Source organism: Arachis hypogaea, chromosome 14 (genome assembly GCF_003086295.3).
Source record: "Arachis hypogaea cultivar Tifrunner chromosome 14, arahy.Tifrunner.gnm2.J5K5, whole genome shotgun sequence".
Taxonomy (NCBI): Eukaryota; Viridiplantae; Streptophyta; class Magnoliopsida; order Fabales; family Fabaceae; genus Arachis; species Arachis hypogaea.
Window position 1 is genome coordinate 29146555 of NC_092049.1, and position 23730 is coordinate 29170284.

General features: G+C 36.7%; 1 protein-coding gene across 1 annotated transcript; it reads right to left on the bottom strand.

The window, feature by feature from the left end:
- Positions 1 to 7689: 7689 nt before the first annotated feature.
- On the bottom strand, positions 7690 to 10757 carry LOC140178560 (uncharacterized). The gene is made up of 2 exons (XM_072215747.1): positions 10205 to 10757; positions 7690 to 7781 (listed from the first exon to the last, which is right to left on the bottom strand). The coding sequence occupies exons 1-2, from the start codon at positions 10755 to 10757 to the stop codon at positions 7690 to 7692; spliced, it is 645 nt and encodes a 214-aa protein (XP_072071848.1).
- Between the last annotated feature and the right edge of the window lie 12973 nt (positions 10758 to 23730).

The following is a 23730-nucleotide window of genomic DNA, read 5'->3' on the forward strand; positions in this document are numbered from 1 at the left end:
GAACCTTACGCTTAAGTCGTAAAGCAAAGGTGCTGAGGTACTATGAACTCTAAAAGTAAGATACGCATATATAAATATAGTTGAAAGAATTTTGTAACTAGGATACTTGAAGAAGAAGCTAAGCAAAAACGAAAACAGAAAATTGTGTCACACTCGCATGGATAATCGTAAAACGGATAGGTAATATCAAAAGAAGGCTAAAAACATAATATACAGATTGGAGTTCCAAAATAAAGATATCAAGCTCCAGACTCGACCTACGAAGCTAAGGCCGGCCAGAGTATGTAATTATATATACTTATACAACCCAAAATATTACTCAAACTACAAAATAAACACCTGTTTCTCCAAGTCAACCTCTAGGAGGAAAAAAAATACAAAATATACATGCGGAGATTCTATATACATATATACATAGCCTAAAACAAAATATAACAGCCCAAAAGATAGTTCTTTGCATGTAAGGAGGGTCTCCAGATGCTCAACGTGGTGCCTCTCGACCTGCATCTGAAAACAATAGAAAAATTTATGGAATGAGAACCGGAGGTTCTCAGCATGATAAAGGTGCCCACATAGTTAATATAAAAGGTCCCGAGAAAGCCAGAGGCATTTCTAGAACTTCGACACTCAGATTAATCTTAAAATTTATTCTAAACCAATAATATCAGTAATCTAACTAAAGGATCCTAGCCCTATCCTAACTATGCACCTTTTGTCAATCTAGTTCTAGTCTAACTTTAACTTGACATTTCACTTTTTGTCTCCTTTAACCCTCCGAATCACCGGTAGAATAACCCTCATTCACTCCTTCGCTAAGAGAGGGTCTCTCAGAAGCATACACATACAATTCAAACAAGGAAAACACAGATAGAGGTACAATTATAGCAAGTAGAACAAGTAGCAGATAAGCAGAGTTAAGCAGTTAAGCAAGCCAAAAAAATGTATACTCAAGCAAAACATACGAATGCATATGATGTATGTCTGTCCTATGGCTGATGATATCATTTGTCGGTTATATAGCGATCCCAACATATTCTGGTAGCTAACCGTGGACAGTCCCTCTGTGTGCGTATCCCCAAGCTCAATAATATCCATGGAAAAAATTCCAAGCTCAATTTATCCATGGGTGAGACAATCCAAGCTCAAATTCATATATATATATATACCCATGGAGAACCCGGGGAGTTAAAGTGTCTGGTCACATCTTGCGACAAAGGGTCAACAATTAGTCTCAAATATACAAGCCACATAATAATCTTTTTCTTTTTAAAATAACACTTCAAATCAAAACTCCAACTTTTATAGAAATTTTGGCAGTATCTCCTCTAAAAATTGAACTTTTGCCACTCTTCAAGGGTCCTAACCACCAAACCAAACACCTCTCGATCATTCAAATCATTTCCAGTATCAAATCATTTCAAAATCAAACCAAATCCAATATTAAATCTTTTTCCAAAACCGACCAACTCCAATAGCAAATCGTTTACAAAATCGAACCACACATCTCTTAACCATTCCATTCAATTCAATTCACAAACCCACGATCAACTCTCAACACATCAACAATCATCATTATTTTGTACTCATCAAGATCATAACCCAATGCATACAAATCCATTCACCCTTTATACACATATTATATACCATATATGTAAGGCCCATATCGGTTGGAGAGGGGAACGAAGCATGCCTTATAAGGGTGTGGATACCTCTCTCTAGCATGACGCGTTTTGACGAGTGAGTGTGGGAGGCTTAGGCTATCATCCCTATCGTCAAAGGCAAAACCGTGAGGCCTTGTGTGCCAAAGCGGACAATATCTTGCTAGCGGGTGGTCTGGGCTGTTACAAATGGTATCAGAGCCAGAACCCGGATCGATGTGCCAGCGAGGGCGCTGGACTCCCTTAGGGGGGTGGATTGTAAGGCCCACATCGGTTGGAGAGGGGAACGAAGCATGCCTTATAAGGGTGTGGATACCTCTCCCTAGCATGACGCGTTTTGACGAGTGAGTGTGGGAGGCTTAGGCTATCATCCCTATCGTCAAAGGCAAAACCGTGAGGCCTTGTGTGCCAAAGCGGACAATATCGTGCTAGCGGGTGGTCTGGGCTGTTACAATATACATAATCCATCAATAATTCATTTAGTTCATTCCTATCTTAAAGCCTTCTAGCCCAAGTTTTCACGTGACATTAAACATTAACTATGAAAAACCAAAACCATACATTGACTGATTCCTCTCTATATTTATTAAGTTCACGGAGTTTACACTGGCCCGTCCTGTCCCGCTCTACCAAAACCCGTGGGTTAGGTACGGTGGATTAGGCGATCTTTTCAATTCAGGTAGTCATAAAATTTTAATCTGATTCACCTTTTTGGCGAGTTAAGTAAACTATTCCGACGAGTTTTGACCTGTTTGTCACTTCTAATTATAAAAGAGAAAAAAATATGAGACATTAAATTTAAATGTATCATTTTTACGTTCATTAATGAGTCTTAATAATCATTGGCCGAATAAAAATTGAGTTTTATTGATGGTCTAATTTTATTGATATTTTAACAAATTCATCCAAATAGAGGAATTGCTAGCTTTAACATCATTCGTGGGTCTTTCACTTTTTAATTTGGATAATTTTGTCTACTTTATATTTTGTATTTTTTTTGTGTCTCTTTATATTTTGTATTTGAATATTATAATGTATTTTTTATTAATTGGTTTTTCCTTATAATTATTTCCTATGTCGTCCCATTTTGATAATTATTAATATTTTATCAATACTTATTATTAGAAAAGAAATTTGCACATAAAAAGTATTAGAAAAAGGTTGTTGCATTTTCTAAATATAAATTTACATAATCTCAACGTATAAAATAAGAGTTGATTTTAAATTGAAGTGTTAAGATATTATTTAAAAGCAATCATGCAATGAAACTTATTATATTCTAGTAAAGTTGCAATGAAAAATGAGTCGAAATTTGATTTTAGTATAATGACGCGTACAGTTTATATTACTATTTCATGTTGTGCATATTTTCGTTATTTTGTTTGAAACGTATTTATTTTATATAAAATTAGATTATGAATAAAGTATTTAATTCTTTGAAGAGAAATTAAGAATTAATTTTTAGTTAGTTAATATTAGTTAATTTTAAGATTTAGTTTTATAATTTAAAATTTAAAATTATGGAGTTATAATTTAGAATATAGAATTTAACATAAATAAAATAATTAAAAAAAATTAACTAACGTTTGCTGAAAAAAATGATTATCTAACATTATTCTTTTTTTTTTAATTAATGAAAATTTTGCATTTAATTACTAAACTAGACACTATTCTTAAGTTCAAACACAAAAGATAAAGTGGACATTATTGTTTAAGTAAAAGATTCAAAATACTAACCTTCACTATCCAAAGAAAATAGGTGCTAATTTATTGAATTTAATTCATGATAAAAGGTTACTGGGTACTATTAATTGTATGAACTATTCTGATGTGGGTGGAAGAGTGTTGCGTTCAAGTAATACACAGAAGGAAAATTAGTGGTAATGTCACACTGGAAATGGATTTTATTATTACTATGGGTTGAGCAATGGAACAATAATAAAAAGAAAATAAAAAGATACAAGTCAAATAAAACTATAAAAGAAATAGCAGCAAAAGTTAATGAAGTATTAGAAAAGTAAATCAGCTATGCTCCACATTCATGATAACTTGACGAAGAAGAAGGGCATTATAAGATGAATAGAAGAATTAGAGAAGGAGAGCAGAGAAATGAATAAGAGAAGGTACAAAGAAATGAATAAGAGAAGGTAAAAAAAAGGATCAGAAAAAAAGAGGGGGAGGAGAGAGAGGTAATACGTTCTAATATGGTTCTACAACCTTCGCACTAGCTCTTCCATTTGGTCATTCAGCTCAGCATTATTCCCTTTCATATTACTAAATCTATTTACAATTCTTACATTACCTCTTCTTTTAACTTCAATCTTGTCCTCAAGATTGAAATTTGGATAAACCTTAATGAAGTCCTTTGCCACTTCCCAAGTATGCTCAGCCCCCTAACTTTGTCCCCATTGAACTTTAAGCTGCTATATTTCTTTATCATTTTTGATAATTGTTCTCCTTGTCAAAACCGCATGAGGAGAAATAATCGGGTGTTCTTCCATGAACTGAAGAGGCAATGGAAGATAGTGCTGCTGATGCTCCCCCCAAAATTTTTTGAGGGCTAAAATGTGAAAAATATTGTGGATCCGAGCTTTTTGAGGGAGATCAAGCTTGTAGGCCACATAACTCAGTTTTTTATGATTTTAAAGGGACCAAAGTAGCACATACCTAACTTCTGACTCTTACACAGCGCAACAGAATGTTGTTGGTATGGTTGCAACTTCACCAGTGTAAATCCGATTTTCAGTAAATAGATTTTTTTGCCTATAAATTTATTTTGCAAAATTCTGAACTATAGTCCAATAAAAAATAGTGAGGCTGGCCCAATGGTAAAAAAAATAAAAAAAAATGAAAAATTAAATAGAAAAAGGCCATTAATAAGGTCAAAATTGACTTTGTGAGGGTAATTAATCTTCTAAGTCAAGTTTGACTAATAAATATTAGCGTACCATTGGTTTATTTTCCTCACTAGAGACTCTTTGAGCCGGAAATTCACTTTTAGTGACGATTTTGCGTGCGCCGAGAAAACCTCTTGTAAACGAAAACTTCGAAACCAGTGGTAAAAATAATTTATACCTTGGTAATTGTATCCTAAGATTAATATTAGCCATCCATTTATAATTTATTTCTTTAAGAATAAAACTTATCCATTAATTATTTTACCACACTGCAAAATTTACTCCGAACCGAATTTCTGACTAGTATTCCGTAAACGACTCCTAGAGACTCCAAATCTTCTTACTTACCACCCAAGTAACTTGTCTCTCCTTCTAAACCTCTGGACCGAGACTATCTCAGCCTTTCACCCCTCTCTGCTGTATTTTTAACCTCAAGTAACTAACTGCGGTTAACTGTGGATAAGCTCGACATGCAAGCGCTGACCAAGCTTCCTCGTTTTCACGCCCCTTCTTCATTAAATCCCAGCCCTTGAACACGAAAAAATCAGCCTCTTTTACCATCATAAATTCTTCAAGACTTTGATTTTTTATTTAAGGAAGCATTTGCCACAAAATTCACGAAACACTTAACATATTTTTACACTCTTTTGACCGAATTATCGAGAGAGAAAGAGAGAAAATTCTTGCACTTTTTCTCTATGACCTAGCCCCTATTTCAAATCTTCTTCCATTTTTTTCATGTGTTCTTCAAGTACTCAATCCACACAAACACAAACCATTGCCCGTTTTCGCTAATTCTTATGTTTATACCGAAATTTCGGCAAGGTAAACTCTTATTCCTTCTCCTTTCCTTTTCTGGTTTTTTAACAGTAGCCATAATGAATTATTACTCTCCTCCATGTATAGAGAACTCATATTGAAGGGCACCCATGGAGCACGCCTAAGGAGTTAGAGAGATTCGAGCTTAAAGTGGTTGAATTTTGACGTTTTGCGACACTTTAGGCCAAAAATGAAACTCATTACCACCAGCTGTGTTTCTGCCCTTATGTGCATATTTTTTAGTATGTTAAAGGTTTAATAACTAAATTACATAAGAGGTAAGAGTTAGGAATAGTTAGAATATGTTTGTGATTGATTTGGTGTTCATATAAACCACTTTGTGGTGATTTTGTGCTTAATTTTGTAATTTGTAAATTCAGTGATATTTTTCTATTTTTGTCTTATTATTTGAGTGATATATGAAACTTATTTACTTCTGAAAATTGTATGAAACCACTGAAATTATTGGAGCACTTGGAGTTTTAATTTCAAGCCTTAAAAGTCACTAAAAATGGATAAAAATAAAAACTGCACCCCTAAAAATTCAGCCACTAAATGATCATGAAAGCCATGTGCATAAGGGATAAAAAGAGGTTAGAAAACTGATTTTAATCCTAAGAAACAAATGTGTAAAAGTAAAAAAAGTATTATAGTCATTTTGGATAAAAAGAGGGTTAAAAATATAATTTAATTAAAAGATAAGTAAAATTCTGAACTTAGTGTCATCAAGGATAAATTAGTAATTATATAAATTAATTGGGTCAAAATTATAATTACAATAAAGTTTCGGGTATAAATAAAAGCTTTAGTAAAAATTAGAAGTAAAACGATAAAAAACGGTAACTAGAATAAGTAAATAAATTAATAAAGGGTAAATTAATCTTCTAGGTTCCTAAGGATAAAATTGGCATTAATTGAAAGTATTATGGATATTTTGGTCATAGAAAAATATTAGGATTAACCCGGTAATATTTTGACGCTAAATCAGGTTAAACGGTAAAACTATAATACTCAATGAAGGGTAAAAAGGGTAAAAAGGTCTTTTAGGAAAAAAATATGAGGGTAAGAAGATCTTTTAAGAAAAAAAATATGAGGGTAAAATAGTGAAGTAATAACACTAGTGGTGAAAGCGTCACTAAAAGTCTAAAGAAAACTAGAAAAACAAAGTTATGTACAAAAAGGTAAAATTGGAAATGTACAAAAATACCAAGGAGCAAAATGGTAAAATATGTGATATGGCTGAGATATTTTACGAAAGGACCAGGCACAGGTTTTCAAAAAGAAGGGCAGAGAAGTCCCATAGAGATAAATTTTATTTGAGATGTGCCGTGGAAAAAGAACTGTAAACCCGAAGGTGCCAGAAGTTGTTTGGAGGTAGGTATTACCCACTGACTATTAAAATTCCGTTTCCCCTTTTATGCACATATTATGGCATCAAGCTTTGCAACGATTGCCTGTTGTAACACTCTACCACACAGAGCTTTATGCTTAAGTCGTAAAACAGAGGTGGAGTGGTATTACGACCTCTAAAATAATATATATATATATAATAATAATAATAATAATAATAATAATAATAATAATAATAATAATAATAATAATAATAATAATAATAATAATAATAATAATAATTGAAAGAACGTAGTATTCGAGGAGCCTTGAAAAATAGGTAAAGCAAAAGTCAAAATTAAAAGCACAATGCTTAAGAATAAGGATTACTTGTGTGTGAAGAAAGCTAAGGTACATAAAGATACATATATAGAGAGTGAAAATAGAAGGTCATGACTACAAAATAAACAAGCTCCTAACTCAGCCTGCGAAGCTAAGGCTGGCCGGAGAATATTTACATATATATATATATATATATATATATATATATATATATATATATATATATATATATATATATATATATAACCCAAAATACATAAAAGTAAACCTAGGTCACCATAAACTTCTATGAGGTGCAAAAGTAAAGCATATATACATAGGGAGAATCTATACATATAGGTATAACAAAATAGAACAAAATATCAAATCTCAAAAGCCCACTTCGCTGAAAAGAACTCTAGACGCCTAGTGAGGTACCTCTCGACCTGCATCTGAAAAACACAAATATCCGTATGGAATGAGAACCGGGGGTTCTCAGCATGGTAATGGTGCCGCATACATAAGATATAAGGTCCTGGGAAAGCCAGAGGCAATCCTGGAACGCTGACACTCAGATTATAAAACTTAAAGAACTAAAGCAGAAACCGTAAATCAAGGCAATTTTCTAAGGATTCCTAACTTAAATAAAACATAAACCTAAACCCTCAATTCTGCTCCCTTCCTCCAATCCTCCAACACCGGTGAAACCGTACCCATAAACAAGCAGACAATGGCAAACACAGGTAGAATACAAGTACTGCAGATAGCAAATATACAATTAACATAGTAAGTTCACTTAGGCATTCTCAATTAATGCCCAAACAAGCAATTCAAACAATATGCATATGATGCATGCCTGTCCAATGGCTGATGAGTCTCATCTATCAGTTATCAAGCCAGCTCGACAAGTTCGGCTGCTAAACTTTGGACTGTCCCCCGTCGCGTATCCCCAAGAGTTTATGCATAGCTTTTTCTCATATATAAAATTTTCTCATTGAGGGTATTTTTTCTTGGGAATTTATACATGCCTGGTCACCCTTACAACGTAGGGTCAACAGATTATCGAGTCTCGACCTGGAACACGTGGTGGCAAGCCACGGTACTTTACCCAGAGAAACTCATATCTCAGATAAAGAGCATAAGCCTAAAAAACATTCAAATTCATTCATAATCATTGTAAATCATTTATCATAGCCATTGAATCACATTATACTTCACGTCTTTACACTTTTCATACATAATTAATCAATTTTCAACCTTACTTTACCCCCAAGTTACCACCTTTTCCTAGCTTCATCTCATTACTAGGCATACCACTGAGATCTAGGGGAAAAAAGAGTAAAAATAAATATTTAGAGGACGAATTTAGGTTTTAAAATAAAAATTTCCTTTTGCTGAAAATAGGTGTCACACGTACACATGGGCGTGCATTTTTCCTTGCAGGTGTCATGCGTGGGCGTACGCGAGATGCCAAACCCGAAAAGGTTGGTTGCGTCGCGTGCAGGTGGTCGTGTACGTAACGCCTCAAAAATCACCGCTCTCGTATGCAAGCACCCTGCTCGCGTACGCAAGATGCCAAACCTGAAAGGTTTGGTCGCATCGCGTACAGTGGTTGTGTATGCAAGACATGCAGAATGGCAAAAATGTTGAATGCTGCAGAATTTTCAATTTTGCCCTCCAAACTTCCAACGCGCATAACTTTTTCGTTTTAAAACATTTTTCATCTGTTCTTTGAACGGAGTAAACTTCACGGAACCAATTTTCATATGAAATAAGGTTGAAACAATTTAGAGGTCTAGAAGCTGAGTTATGGCTCACTGAAGTTTGGCCAAAAATCAAATTTTTATAAAAGTTCTTAAACCTCTATTTTTCACCAAAACCAACTCAATACCGACACTCCACTCATACAAATAGCACCATAAGACACCATTTACAGCACCAAAATCTTCACATCCTACCACAATCAACCATACCTCAATATTACACAATCTCATACATAAATTCCTCAATTAACCAATAAGTTCATCAATAATTCATCACCTACTCATAGTCATTCATATCAACATGTCAATCATCATTAACTCATCACTTAGCATCCTATTTTCATCATAAACAATAATCACCCAACAAATACTCAATCCATATAAACAATTATCATCAAAGGTACTAAGCATTTAACATACTCATGCATTCCAACCTATACTATGGTCAGCTAGCCTAAGTTTTCACAAGACATTATATATTAAATATGAGAAACCAAAACCATACATTGGCTGATTTTCCGATAAACCTGAAACACCTCAAATTCACCATTTTCTCAAACATTCAAGGCTTCAACACCTCACCAACAGATTTTTCAACCACAGAGTTCCACTCCAAGCTTCCAAGACCTCAAAAAAGCTCCAAACCATATATATATATATATATTACCTAATACACATCATTGACATCCATACATATAAACTCAATACCTAATCACATATACTCAATGAATTCACTATGGGTTGAGAATTCTTATCGTACCCACGGACCAAATGGACAAAGACCAACAATTTTCGCAAGTTAAATCAAACCAAAAATACCAAAACCAACAAAATTTCAACATATATACTCACAAATTTTGAAATTCAAGGGGTAGAGAAATTGGACTGAGAGTAAGGCTTACCTATAAAATTGTTCTGATAGATTTATAGAGCTCGACGTGGTGGTCGCGTCGCCATAAACGATGCTGCAATCGGAGCTCGGAGTAAAAAGTTAGAGCAATTTGAATTGAAAACAAAGGTTTGTTCTTGCTCCTCCACCCCCAATTGTGTTTCCCTAGCATGTGTAGCTTATGGGAAGAGAAGAAGAGCTGAGCTCTTAAGTTTAATGAGACTTGGGTTGGGCCTTTGGGCCCATTTTGGGCCCGGTTCGGCCCAATCTTAGGCCAAATTTTTTGAAATTAGTGTCAAAATTCTTATTTTAATTAGGTTTATCTTATTAAGATATCAAATTCACATTTCTAATTTCTTTTATTAAAAATTATTTTATTGATTAATTATTCGTTAATTTTACAGGGTTTACATCCTACCTACCTAATTAAGAATTTTGCCCTCAAAATTTAGATTTAGTTACCTGAAAAGAGGTGTGGGTAGTCCTTCCGCATATCCGATTTGAGTTCCCAAGTATGCTCTTCGATACCAGCCCGACTCCAAGCTACTTTTACCAATGATACTTTCTTTCCGCGCAATCGTTTGATGCTGGTGTCATCAATCCTAATTAGGATTAATGGAAGTGTCAGACCCTCTCTTATTTGACCCGATTCCGGTTCCAGAACATGACTTACATCAGGATTATACTTTCGAAGCTGCAACACGTGAAACACGTCATGCAGGTTCAAAAGATGCGGCGGTAAGGCAATCCTATAGGCTACTGGTCCAATCCTCTTCAGAATTTGAAATGGACCGATGTAACGGAGATTCAATTTCTTCGTTTTGATTGCTCTACCTACTCCAGTTGTTGGAGTAACCTTCAGAAACACATGCTCTCCTTCCTCAAATTCTAAAGGCTTCCACCTTTGATTAGCATAGCTTTTCTTATGGCTTTGAGCGACAAGCATTTGGCTTTGTATTTTATTTATTGGTTCAGTGGTTTCAGCTATCATTTCAGGCCCTAATAAGCTTTTCTCTCCAGCTTCATAACAGCATAGCGGAGATTGACACTTTCTCCCATACAGAGCCTCACAAGGAGGCATTCTGATGCTTGCATGGTAGCTGTTCATATATGCAAACTCTACTAGCGGTATATACCGATCCTACCTCGCCGGCTGGTCCAGAACACAAGCCCTCAGCATATCTTCTAGGGCTTGAATTGTTCTCTCTGATTGACCATCTGTTTGAGGGTGATACACAGTACTCAAACTCAACTGAGTTCTGAATGCTCACTGGAAAGCCCCCCAAAACCTTGATGTGAATTGAGGATCCCTGTTGGATATTATGGTGGTATGCACGCCATGCAACCTCACAATTTCTTTGATATACAAGCGTGCTAGCTCCTCCAATGTACAACTCATTCGAATGGAGAGAAAGTGAGCCGACTTTGTCAGTCGATCCACAATCATCCAAATAGCGTCATATCCAACTCGAGTTCTAGATAACCCTGACACAAAGTCCATCGTGATGCTCTCCCATTTCCATTGAGAGATTTCTAAGGGCTAAAGGGTTTCTGATAGTTTCTGATGCTCAATCTTGACTTTTTGACAAGTTAGGCACTTAGATACATGTAGTGCTACATCATTCTTCATTCTCGGCCACCAGAACATTGGTTTCAGATCTTGGTACATCTTAGTGCTTCCCGGATGAATAGAGAATTTGCTTTTGTGTGCCTCTTTCAAGATATCCTGTTGTAAGGTTCCAATGTCCGACACATAGATCCTACCCTTGAATCTCCATATTCCGTCATCGTCCCATGATACTCTCCATCACTTCCCTTGCTCAATTGCTAGCCACACCTTTTGCAATTCCTTTTCTTCTTGTTGAGCTTTTTCGATCTTGGATTTAAACTTACTTGAAATTTGTAACTGGCTTAGACATAGAGAACCATAATCCTCTTTAATCCCCAATTTCAGACTCTCAAATTCCTTCAGCAATTCCTCTTTTCGTAGCATCATCCAAGCAGCACATAGGGACTTTTGGCTCAAAATGTCTGCCACAACATTCACTTTTCCAGGGTGGTAATTCAACTCGAAATCATAATCCTTTAGAAGCTCCATCCACCTCCTCTGATGCATATTTTGTTCTTTTTGCTCAAAAAGGTACTTCAGACTTTTGTGATATGAGAAAACTTGAAACTTGATGCCATAGAGGTAATGCCTCCAGACCTTTAAAGCAAGCACAACAGCAGCAAGCTCTAAGTCATGAGTCAGATAGTTTATCTCATGTGGCCTTAACTGCAATGAGGCATATGCCATGACATTAAGACCCTTTAGTGAGGCATCACAGTATACCTCAAATGGTTCATTCGGCTCAGGCAATACCAATACAGGTGCAGTGGTCAATTTTTGCTTCAACACTTGAAAACTTTCCTTGCACTCAGACATCCAGACAAATGGCACATCCTTCCTGGTCAACTTAGTCAAAGGCAAAGCGAGTTGTGAAAACCCTTTGATGAACCCTCGGTAATAACCTGCCAAATCGAGAAAACTCCAAATCTCTGTCATAAAAGTTGGTCACCCCCAATCCATTACTGCCTCAACTTTAGCAGGATCCACAGTAATCCCTTGTTGACTTACCACATGACCAAGAAACTTTACTTCACTCTTCCAGAATTCGCATTTAGAAAACTTAGCGTACAATTTCCTCTCCTTCAAGATTTTTACCACAGTTCGCAAGTGATCCGAATGCTCTTCATTATTCTTAGAGCAAATCAGTATGTCATTGATGAGCGGATATTTTATATGCTTTTTGATGTTATTTTCCTAGTATTTTTAGTATATTCTGTTAATTTTTATTATGTTTTAGTAGGTTTTATTACAAAATTCACTTTTTGGATGCTACTTTGAGCTTTTGTATTTTTCCTATAATTTTAGGTGAATTTTGGGTGAATTTGGCAAGTTTTGGCAAAGTCTGATTCAGAGGCAAGGAAAGCATAGCAGATGCTGTCAGATTCTGACTTTTGTGCATTCAAATGAGCATTTCTGGAGGTACAAAGGTCCAAATGACGCGTTCTCAACGGTGTTTGTAAGCTAACTTCTAGGGTTTCCAGCAATATATAATGGTCTATAGTTTTCTTTGGATTGGACAGCCCAAAACGGACGTTGAATGCCCAAACTACCCCCTAGTGGGCGTCCAACGCCCCAAGAGGATCAAGGCTGGCGTTGAATGCCCAAACCTGGTGTTCAACGCTACAAGGGGAGCAAGGAGCAGCATATTTACTCCCTAGTGGGCGTCCAACACCCACTCCTTCAAGTTAGAAGCCAAGCTCAGCATAAACACTCACCAAGTGGGCCCAGAAGTAGATTTTCGCACCTTTAGCTTAAGTTTATTTTATTTTTGTAATTCCTAATTATAATTAATATCTCTTTAAGTTTAGTATTAGTATATATAAGGGAAGATCACCATTGTTTAGGATCATCTCCACCATATTCGAATAACACATATTATTTTCTGTACAGTATGACCAACTAAACCTCCTAGGTTAAGGTTAGGAGCTCTGCTGATTCCTATGGATTAATGCAATTACTTTTCTACTTCAATCGATGTTTGATTCTATTCTACGATGCATTGTCGTTCTTCATCCTTATGAATCTCGATTCTACATGAGTTCCTTACCAGTCCTGACCCATATAGTATTGAGCTACAGCTTGGAAATGCATCACGGGTTCCAATATTTTCCATCATGATTCTTTTACCACATTCATTCGTTAACTCATATATGCATCTTCGGCATACCTCCATATTTTCACACTTCCCCAATTAATCATAATCATTTGATCATAATTCACATTCATTCATTCAACATTGCCAACACCTCATTACTTAGTTACTTGCTTTATCCACACTTTTCAATTCAAATGTGCTTCCTTCAAAACCTCTCTTCACCTCTAAGTCACCATACTTTCCTAATTCAACCACCTTCATTACCATTATAACTCAATTCTAGGGTCTTAGAGAGTAAAAATAGAGGTTTAGAGGATCGAAATTAGGTTTTAAAACATAAAATTTACTTTGCTGAAATCAGGGATTTCGCGTACGCGTGGACCACGCATACGCGTGGGTGAGTTTTTCTTGCTCACGTATGCAAGATACCAAACCCGAAAGGGTTAGTCGCGTCGCGTGCAGGTGGTCGCGTACGCAAGTTCTGCAGAATGGGCAAAAATGCTAAATGCTGTAAAATTTCAATTTTGCACACTGAACTTCCGACACGCATAACGTTTTCATTTTAAAATATTTTTCATCTATTCTTTGAACAGCGTAAACTTCATGGATCCAATTTTCATATGAAATAAGTTTGAAAGAATTTGGAGGTCTGGAAGCCGAATTATGGCTCGCCGAATTTCGGCCGAAAATCAGATTTTCACAAAATCTTCCAAACCTCTATTTTCACAAAAATCAAACTCAATACCAACCTGCTATACATACAAACAGCACCCCAACATACTAGTTACAGCACCACAGTCCCCACATTCTACCACAATCAACCATACCTCAATTTAAAATAATCTCATACATAAATTCCTCAATTATACTAACAAGATCATCAATAATTCATCACATATACATATTCATTCTTAATACCTTGTCAATCATCATTTAGCATTCTATTTCCATTATCAACATCAATCACCGAACCAATACTCAACCTATTTCAACAATTATCATCAAGGCACTAAGCAATTAACATACTCATGCATTCCTACCTATCCTATGGTCATCTAGCCTAAGTTTTCACAAGACATTATATATTAAATACGAGAAATAAAAACCATACCTTGGCCAATTTCCTCGTATAATCCAAGGAAACACAATTAGGCAAGATTACAAGCCTCCAACACCCAAACTTCAGCAACCAAGACCCAAACCAAGCTTCCAATTTCCTCAAATAAACTCCAATTCTTATACATACACCACCTAATTCACATTACTAGATTTATATACCAATTTTCAATATTCAAACTCACATAACTTAAGAACTTGCAAGGTTTTGAGATCCTTTACCTTCTATGTTACTTAGTTGAACAAAAACCCACAAATGCCTCAAGCTAATTTAAGCCTAAATATCAAGACATCAAGTTTTTAACAACCAAACCCCTAAAATTATAAAAATTAAGGAAATTGAGAGGCTGATATGAGAAATGAGATTTCTTACCAAAATTAGTTACCGGACTTTGTAGAACTCGACGCGCTGGATGCGTGGCTGCAAACGGTGCGGTGATCGGAGCTCGGAGTGAGAAGATATGGTGATTTGAATGGAAGAAAAGGGTTTTGGAAACCTTCCTTCTCTTCCCTTGTATGTTTTAGCATGAAACAACAATGAGGAAGAAGGAAATGAGCTATAGCTCATTTTGTTCATGAGTTGGGTTGGGCCCTTGGGCCCAATACGGGCCCGATTCGCTTGATTTGGCCTGTTCGGCCCAATTTTAGGCTAAATTCTTTAAAATTAGTGTCAAAATTCTTATTTTAATTAGATCTATCTCATTAAACTATAAAAATTCAATTTTCATAATTTTTTTATTAATAATTAATTTATTAGCTAATTATTTACTAATTTTGCATGTTTTACAAATATCCTGGCCGAGCTAAATGAGCAGCGACTTTCCATAATATCCTCCAACATGACCAAATTACCCCGCACCTTAGCAATCTTGGAGAACATCTCATTAGACCATCTTTGATAGGAAGTCCCATCAATTCCACCAGCACCCTCCTAGTCAAGTTACAAATGCACCACCGAATAGGATTCAATTCATCAAAAAGTGATGAAAGAGTAACTCTTCAAATGCTTGGTCCTTGAATGCTACAGATTCCAAAGTAATAAGGTATTTGTATGGACCAAGGTCTCTGCATTCCACTCTTGCAGGACCCTTCCATTCCTCCTTCAAGCTGTTCATCATCCGACCAAAGTTTATAGGCGTAAAGCTGGCTCCTATAAAACACCTTCCCAAAAGCTCTTCCTGCTCAATAGACATCTCTAGTTCAACCTCTTTCTTTTGATAGGAGTTTTCATAACCCAACTTGTAGATATCATACTTCTTATCCCTATCCCTTAACTTCATGACATCCTTCCGTTCAAACTTCTTCCTCCTCCACTCCATAAGCCCCCCCATCAGACAAGACCTTTCGTCCAACTTCCCTTATATCGTTCCAACTTCTTCAATCCCAAATAGTATCATTGGACCTTCTCGAATGACTTGACATTGAGACTTTTAACTTCTTGCCTCTAAATATTATGTCATTCATTATATCAATGACTAATTTACTAACCGCTTAGTATTGAACCTATGGGGTCATACACTAACAGGTGTTCTGATCTTTGCTATAGAATTATTTAATTATTATTTTGATTTGATCAAATAAATAATTATATTAATTCAAAATAGAATATTATTATATTCTTTGCTAGCACCAAGAAAATAATAATAGTATGTCAATGAGTTATAGCTCAAATGGTATAGTCTTTCCATACTCACCTAAGACGTCGCGAGTTCGAGTCTCCCTATCTTTGATAAAAAAAATATAATAATAGTATGATAATTGAGAATATTAAATGAGATTTGAGAATAATTTGTTATTCTATTTCTAAATTTGGATGAGATCCTAACTGATTCTGCTTCAAATTGAGTTATGATATGATTTAAATTTGAATCGAGATTCAAATTTAAAATCAGTAACAAATCTCATACTATATATATGTATGCCAAGAGTACAGGAAATAGATGAGAATAAAACACAAGAGTTTTATTCCTTTACCTCTACACACATAAACGTATGTGAGCCTAATTCTTAGAGAAGAATTTTATGGCGTTCAAAGAGTTACAAGAGGTTTCTCAATTTAGATCAGATGTCCATTGGTCAAGGAGTTGACAGCAAAGGTTGGTCTCGGTATGGATACGTATAGAACCTTCGTACCATCGAAGGAGAAAGTGATTTTTTACTAGCGTATACAGGTATTCAGATCTGATCTATATATTATTTACAAGAATAAAATTTAAGTACAAAATAGATCTTTAGGATTATTTTTTTTTCTTCCACTGCATGTTATGAACACATGGTAATCCTTCAGTGGTATCAGAACTTTAGCTTTTTGTGTTTAAATTTCATTCCTATTTTCTTAAAATTTTTGAATTAATAAGATTAATTTAATTTTTTTTAAGCATGTGATGCAGTTATTTTTATTGAGATGGTTTTCTAATAAATTAATGGTTAATTTATTTTAATTTTAATTATTTAATTGTGATTAAATTATTATTTTTTATGGTTATGATTTTAGTCAAATTTTATTTGCTTTTTTTTATATCATGACTTTGCAACGTCACTCTAAAAGAATAAAAATATTTGTTTTTATATATAAGTGTATACATAAAGGTCAAATTTGATTTGATAGTTTGGTAAGGCTAAATGTTAGTCTATTAAAAATTAATTTTTGATTTGAATAATGTGTTTTGGACACTATAATTTTAGAAATTCGTTTTTTCTAATGTTCTTGATTATAAAGAGCGACCGGACAACCAGGAGTTTTATTTTCAAGATAATAATCAGTATATATATTTGAGGTATTAGGGATTTAATTTTATATGAGTAAACTACCATTTCTACCCACGAAAGTTGAAAATACTGACATATTGGTGCACGAAATTGAGATCCCTGGTGATGGCTTCAAAGACTTGGTGACGAATCTTAATTCATAATTTGTCACAACTTCGATACAACTAACCAGCAAGTGCACTGGGTCGTCCAAGTAATAAAACCTTACGTGAGTAAGGGTCGATCCCACGGAGATTGTTGGTATGAAGCAAGCTATGGTTACCTTGTAAATCTCAGTCAGGCGGATATCAAATAGTTATGGAGTTTTCGAAAATAAATAATAAATAAATAGAAAATAAAGATAGAAATACTTATGTAATTTATTGGTGAGAATTTCAGATAAGCGTATAGAGATACTTTCGTTCTTCTGAACTTCTGCTTTCCTGCTGTCTTCATCCAATCAGTCCTACTCCTTTCAATGGCAAACTTTATGTAAGGGCATCACCGTTGTCAATGGCTACATCCCATCCTCTTGTGAAAAAGGTCCAAATGCTCTGTCACAGCACGGCTAATCATCTGAGGTTCTCGATCATACTGGAATAGGATTCACCCTCCTTTTGCATCTGTCACTACGCCCAGCACTCGCGAGTTTGAAGTTCGTCACAGTCATTCAATCCCTGAATCCTACTCGGAATACCACAGACAAGGTTTAGACTTTCCGGACTCTCATGAATGCCGCCATCAATCTAGCTTATACCACGAAGATTCTGATTAAGAGATCCAAGAGATATTCATTCAATCTAAGGTGGAACGGAAGTGGTTGTCAGGCACGTGTTCGTGGGGGAATGATGATGATTGTCAAGTTCATCACATTCATATTGAAGTGCGAATGAATATCTTAGAAGTGGAATAAGTTGAATTGAATAAAAAACAGTAGTACTTTGCATTAATTCATGAGGAACAGCAGAGCTCCACACCTTAATCTATGGAGTGTAGAAACTCTACCGTTGAAAATACATAAGTGATGAAGGTTTAGGCATGGCCGAGAGGCCAGCCCCCAAACGTGATCAATATGATCTAAAGATGAACTAAAAATCATAAGATGTCTAAAATACTAGTAAAAAGTTCTATTTATACTAAACTAGTTACTAGGGTTTACAGAAATAAGTAATTGATGCATAAATCCACTTTCGGGGCCCACTTGGTGTGTGCTTGGGCTGAGCTTGAAGTTTACACGTGCAGAGGCTTCTTCTGGAGTTGAACACCAAGTTGTAACGTGTTTTTGGCGTTCAACTCTGGTTCGTGACGTGTTTCTGGCGTTTAACTCCAGACTACATCATAGAATTGGCGTTCAACGCCCTTTTGCGTCATCTAAACTCGGCCAAAGTATGGACTATTATATATTTCTGGAAAGCCCTGAATTTCTACTTTTCAACGCAATTGAAAGCGCGCCATTTTGAGTTCTGTAGCTCCAGAAAATCCACTTTGAGTGCAGGAAGGTTAGAATCCAACAGCATCAGCAGTCCTTCTTTAACCTCTGAATCTGATTTTTGCTCAAGTCCCTCAATTTCAGCCAGAAAATACCTGAAATCACAGAAAAACACACAAACTCATAGTAAAGTCCAGAAATATGAATTTAACATAAAAACTAATGAAAACATCCCTAAAAGTAACTAGATTCTACTAAAAACATACTAAAAACAATGCCAAAAACGTATAAATTATCCGCTCATCACAACACCAAACTTAAATTGTTGCTTGTCCCCAAGCAACTGAAAATAAAATAGGATAAAAAGAAGAGAATATACTATAAATTCCAAACTATCAATGAAACATAGCTCCAATCAGATGAGCGGGACTTGCAGCTTTTTGCCTCTTGAATAGTTTTGGCATCTCACTTTATCCATTGAAGTTCAGAATGATTGGCATCTATAGGAACTCAGAGTTCAGATAGTGTTATTGATTCTCCTAGTTCAGTATGTTGATTCTTGAACACAGCTACTTTATGAGTCTTGGCCATGGCCCTAAGCACTTTGTTTTCCAGTATTACCACCGGATACATAAATGCCACAGACACATAACTGAGTGAACCTTTTCAGGTTGTGACTCAGCTTTGCTAAAGTCCCCAATTAGAGGTGTCCAGGGTTCTTAAGCACACTCTTCTTTTGCTTTGAACCTTGACTTTAACCGCTCAGTCTCAAGTTTTCACTTGACACCTTCACGCCACAAGCACATGGTTAGGGACAGCTTGGTTTAGCTGCTTAGGCCAGGATTTTATTCCTTTAGGCCCTCCTATCCACTGATGCTCAAAGCCTTGGGATCCTTTTTATTTACCCTTGCCTTTTGGTTTTAAGGGTTATTGGCTTTTTGCTCTTGCCTTTTGGTTTTAAGAGCTTTGGCTTTTTCTGCTTGCTTTTTTCTTTTTCTTTCTATATTTTTTTTCGCCATTTTTTTTCTTTTTTTTTTTCTGCAAGCTTTGTTCTTTGCTGCTTTTTCTTGCTTCAAGAATCATTTTTATGATTTTTCAGATTATCAAATAACATGTCTCCTTGTCATCATTTTTTCAAGAGCCAACATATTTAACATTCTAAAACAACTACTTCAAAAGACATATGCACTGTTCAAGCATTCATTCAGAAAACAAAAAGTATTGTCACCACATCAATATAATTAAACTAAGTTCAAGGATAAATTTGAAACTCATGTACTTCTTGTTCTTTTGATTTAAAACATTTTTCATTTAAGAGAGGTGATGGATTCATAGGACATTCATAACTTTAAGACAAAGTTACTAAATACTAATGATCATGTAATAAGACACAAACATGGATAAGCACTTAACATAAAGAAAACGAAAAACAGAGAATTTAAGAACAAGGAATGAGTCTACCTTAGTGATGGTGGCATTTCCTTCTTGAGGAACCAATGATGTCCTTGAGCTCTTCTATGTCTCTTCCTTGTCTTTGTTGCTCCTCCCTCATTGCTTTTTGATCTTCTCTAATTTCATGAAGGATGATGGAGTGCTCTTGGTGTTCCACCCTTAATTGTCCCATGTTGGAACTTAATTCTCCTAGGGAGGTGTTGATTTGCTCCCAAAAATTCTGTGGAGGAAAGTGCATCCCTTGAGGTATCTCAGGGATTTCTTGATGGTGAGCTTCCTCATGCGTTTCTTGAGCTCCGTGAGTGGGCTCTCTTGTTTGCTCCATCCTTTTCTTAGTGATGGGCTTCTCTTCCTCAATGGGAATGTCTCCTTCTATGAAAGCTCCAGCTGAGTAACATAGATGGCAAATAAGATAAGGAAAAGCTAGCCTTGCCAAGGGAGAGGACTTTTCGGCTATTTTGTAGAGTTCAAGGGAGATGACTTCATGAACTTCTACTTCCTCACCAATCATGATGCTATGAATCATGATGGCCCGATCCACAGTAACTTCAGATCGGTTGCTAGTGGGGATGATGGAGCGTTGGATGAACTCCAACCATCCTCTAGCCACAGGCTTAAGGTCCAGTCTTCTAAGTTGAACCGGTTTGCCTTTTGAGTCAATCTTCCATTGAGCTCCTTCCACACATATGTCCATGAGGACTTGGTCCAACCTTTGATCAAAGTTGACCCTTCTAGTGTAGGGGCGTGCATCTCCTTGCATCATAGGCAAGTTGAACGCCAACCTCACATTTTCCAGACTAAAATCTAAGTATTTCCCTCGAACCATTGTAATATAATTCTTTGGATTCAGGTTCTTACTTTGATCATGGTTCTTAGTGATCCATGCATTGGCATAGAACTCTTGAACCATTAGGATGCCGACTTGTTGGATGGGGTTTGTTAGAACTTCCCAACCTCTTCTTTGGATTTCATGTCGGATCTCCGGATACTCATTTCTCTTGAGCTTGAAAGGGACCTCGGGGATCACCTTCTTCTTGGCCACAACATCATAGAAGTGGTCTTGATGAGCTTTGGAGATGAATCTTTCCATCTCCCATGACTCGGAGGTGGAAGCTTTTGTCTTCCCTTTTCCTTTTCTAGAAGATTCTCCAGTCTTAGGTGCCATCAATGATAATGGAAAAACAAAAAGCTTATGCTTTTACCACACCAAACTTAGAATATTGCTCGTCCTCGAGCAAGAGAAGAAAGAAGAGATGAAGAAGAAGAAGAAATGGAGGAGAGGGAGAGAGGGTTGTGTTTCGGCCAAGAAGGGGAAGAGTGGGTTGTGTTGTGTGAAAATGAGGAAGAATGGAGGGGTTTATATAGTGGGGGGAGGGGGTTTAGTTTCGGCCATATAGGGTGGGTTTGGGTGGGAAATTGATTTTGAATTTTGAAGGTAGGTGGAGTTTATGAGGTAGGTTTATGGGGAAGAGTGGATGGATGTGAGTGGTGAAGTGGTGATAGGGAAGAGAGATTGAGGTGATTGGTGAAGAGTTTTGGGGAAGAGTGTTTATTGGAAAGAGAGGATGAACATTGAGAAGAGGGAAGAGAGTGAGTGGTGGTAGGTGGGGATCCTGTGGGTCCACAGATGCTGAGTTGATCCTGTGGGGTCCACAGATCCTAGGGTGTCAAGGGTTTGCATCTCTGCACCCATTAGGCATGTGAAATGCCTTTGCATGCAATTCTGGTGTTTAAACGCCGAATTGATGCTTGTTCTGGGCGTTCAGCGCCCAGATGCAGCATATTTCTGGCGTTGAACGCCAGCCAGATGCTTGTTTCTGGCGTTCAGCGCCAGCTCTTCCTCAATGTGCATTTCTGGCGTCTGAACGCCAGGATGCTGCTTGTTTCTGGCGTTCAACGCCAGATCCATGCTCTGTTCTGGCGTTGAACGCCAGCCAGATGCTCCTTACTGGCGTTTAAACGCCAGTAAGATCCTCCTCCAGGGTGTGATTTTTCTTCTGTTGTTTTTTATTCCATTTTCAATTTTTATATTTATTTTGTGACTCCACATGATCATGAACCTAATAAAACATGAAATAACAATAAAAATAAATTAAAATTAGATAAATAAAAATTGGGTTGCCTCCCAACAAGCACTTCTTTAATGTCAATAGCTTGACAGTGGGCTCTCATGGAGCCTCACAGATGTTCAGAGCATTGTTGAGACTTCCCAACACCAAACTTAGAGTTTGGATATGCGAGTTCAACACCAAACTTAGAGGTTGGTTGTGGCCTCCCAACACCAAACTTAGAGTTTGACTGTGGGGCCTCTGGTTGACTCTGCAGTGGGAGAAGCTTACTGTGCCTCTTTTCCATGTTTACAGAAGGATGACCTTGAGTTTTAAACACAAGGGAGTCCTCATTCAATTGAAGGACTAAGTCACCTCTGTCAACATCAATCACAGCTCTTGCTGTGGCTAGGAAGGGTCTTCCAAGGATGATGGATTCATCCTTATCCTTCCCAGTATCTAGGATTATGAAATCAGCAGGGATGTAAAGGCCTTCAACCTTTACTAACATGTCCTCTACTTGTCCATAAGCCTATTTTCTGGAATTGTCTGCCATTTCTAATGAGACTTTAGCAGCTTGTACCTCAAAGACTCCCAATTTCTCCATTACAGAGAGTTGCATGAGGTTTATTCCTGACCCCAGGTCACATAGAGCCTTCTCAAAGGTCATGGTGCCTATGGTACAAGGTATTAGGAACTTTCCAGGATCCTGTTTCTTTTGAGGCAATCCCAGTTGATCCAATGCATTTAGTTCATTGGTGAACAGGGGAGGTTCATCTCCCCAAGTCTCATTACCAAATAAATTGGCATTCAGCTTCATAATTGCACCAAGAAACTTGGCAACTTGTTCTTCAGTGACATCCTCATTCTCTTCAGAAGAAGAATACTCATCAGAACTCATGAAGGGCATAAGGAGGTTCAATGGAATCTCTATGGTCTCTAGATGAGTCTCAGATTCCTTTGGTTCCTCAGAGGGAAACTCCTTATTGAACACTGGACGTCCCAGGAGGTCTTCCTCCTTGGGATTCACGTCCTCTCCTTCCTCCTTGGATTCGGCCATGATGGATATATCAATGGCCTTGCACTCTCCTTTTGGATTTTCTTCTGTATTGCTTGGGAGAGTACTAGGAGGGGTTTCAGTGATTCTTTTTCTCAGCTGGTCCACTTGTGCTTCCAAATTCCTAATGGAGGACCTTGTTTCATTCATGAAACTCACAGTGGCCTTAGATAGATCAGAGACTAAGTTTGCTAAATTAGAGGTATTTTGTTCAGAGTTCTCTGTCTGTTGCTGAGTGGATGATGGAAAAGGCTTGCTATTGTTAAACCTGTTTCTTCCACCATTATTAAAGCCTTGTTGAGGCTTTTGTTGATCCTTCCATGAGAGATTTGGGTGATTTCTCCATGAGGGATTGTAGGTGTTTCCATATGGTTCACCTATGTAATTCACCTCTGCTATTGCAGGATTTTCAGGATCATAAGCTTCTTCTTCAGAAGATGCCTCTTGAGTACTGTTGGATGCAGCTTGCATTCCATTCAGACTCTGAGAAATCATATTGA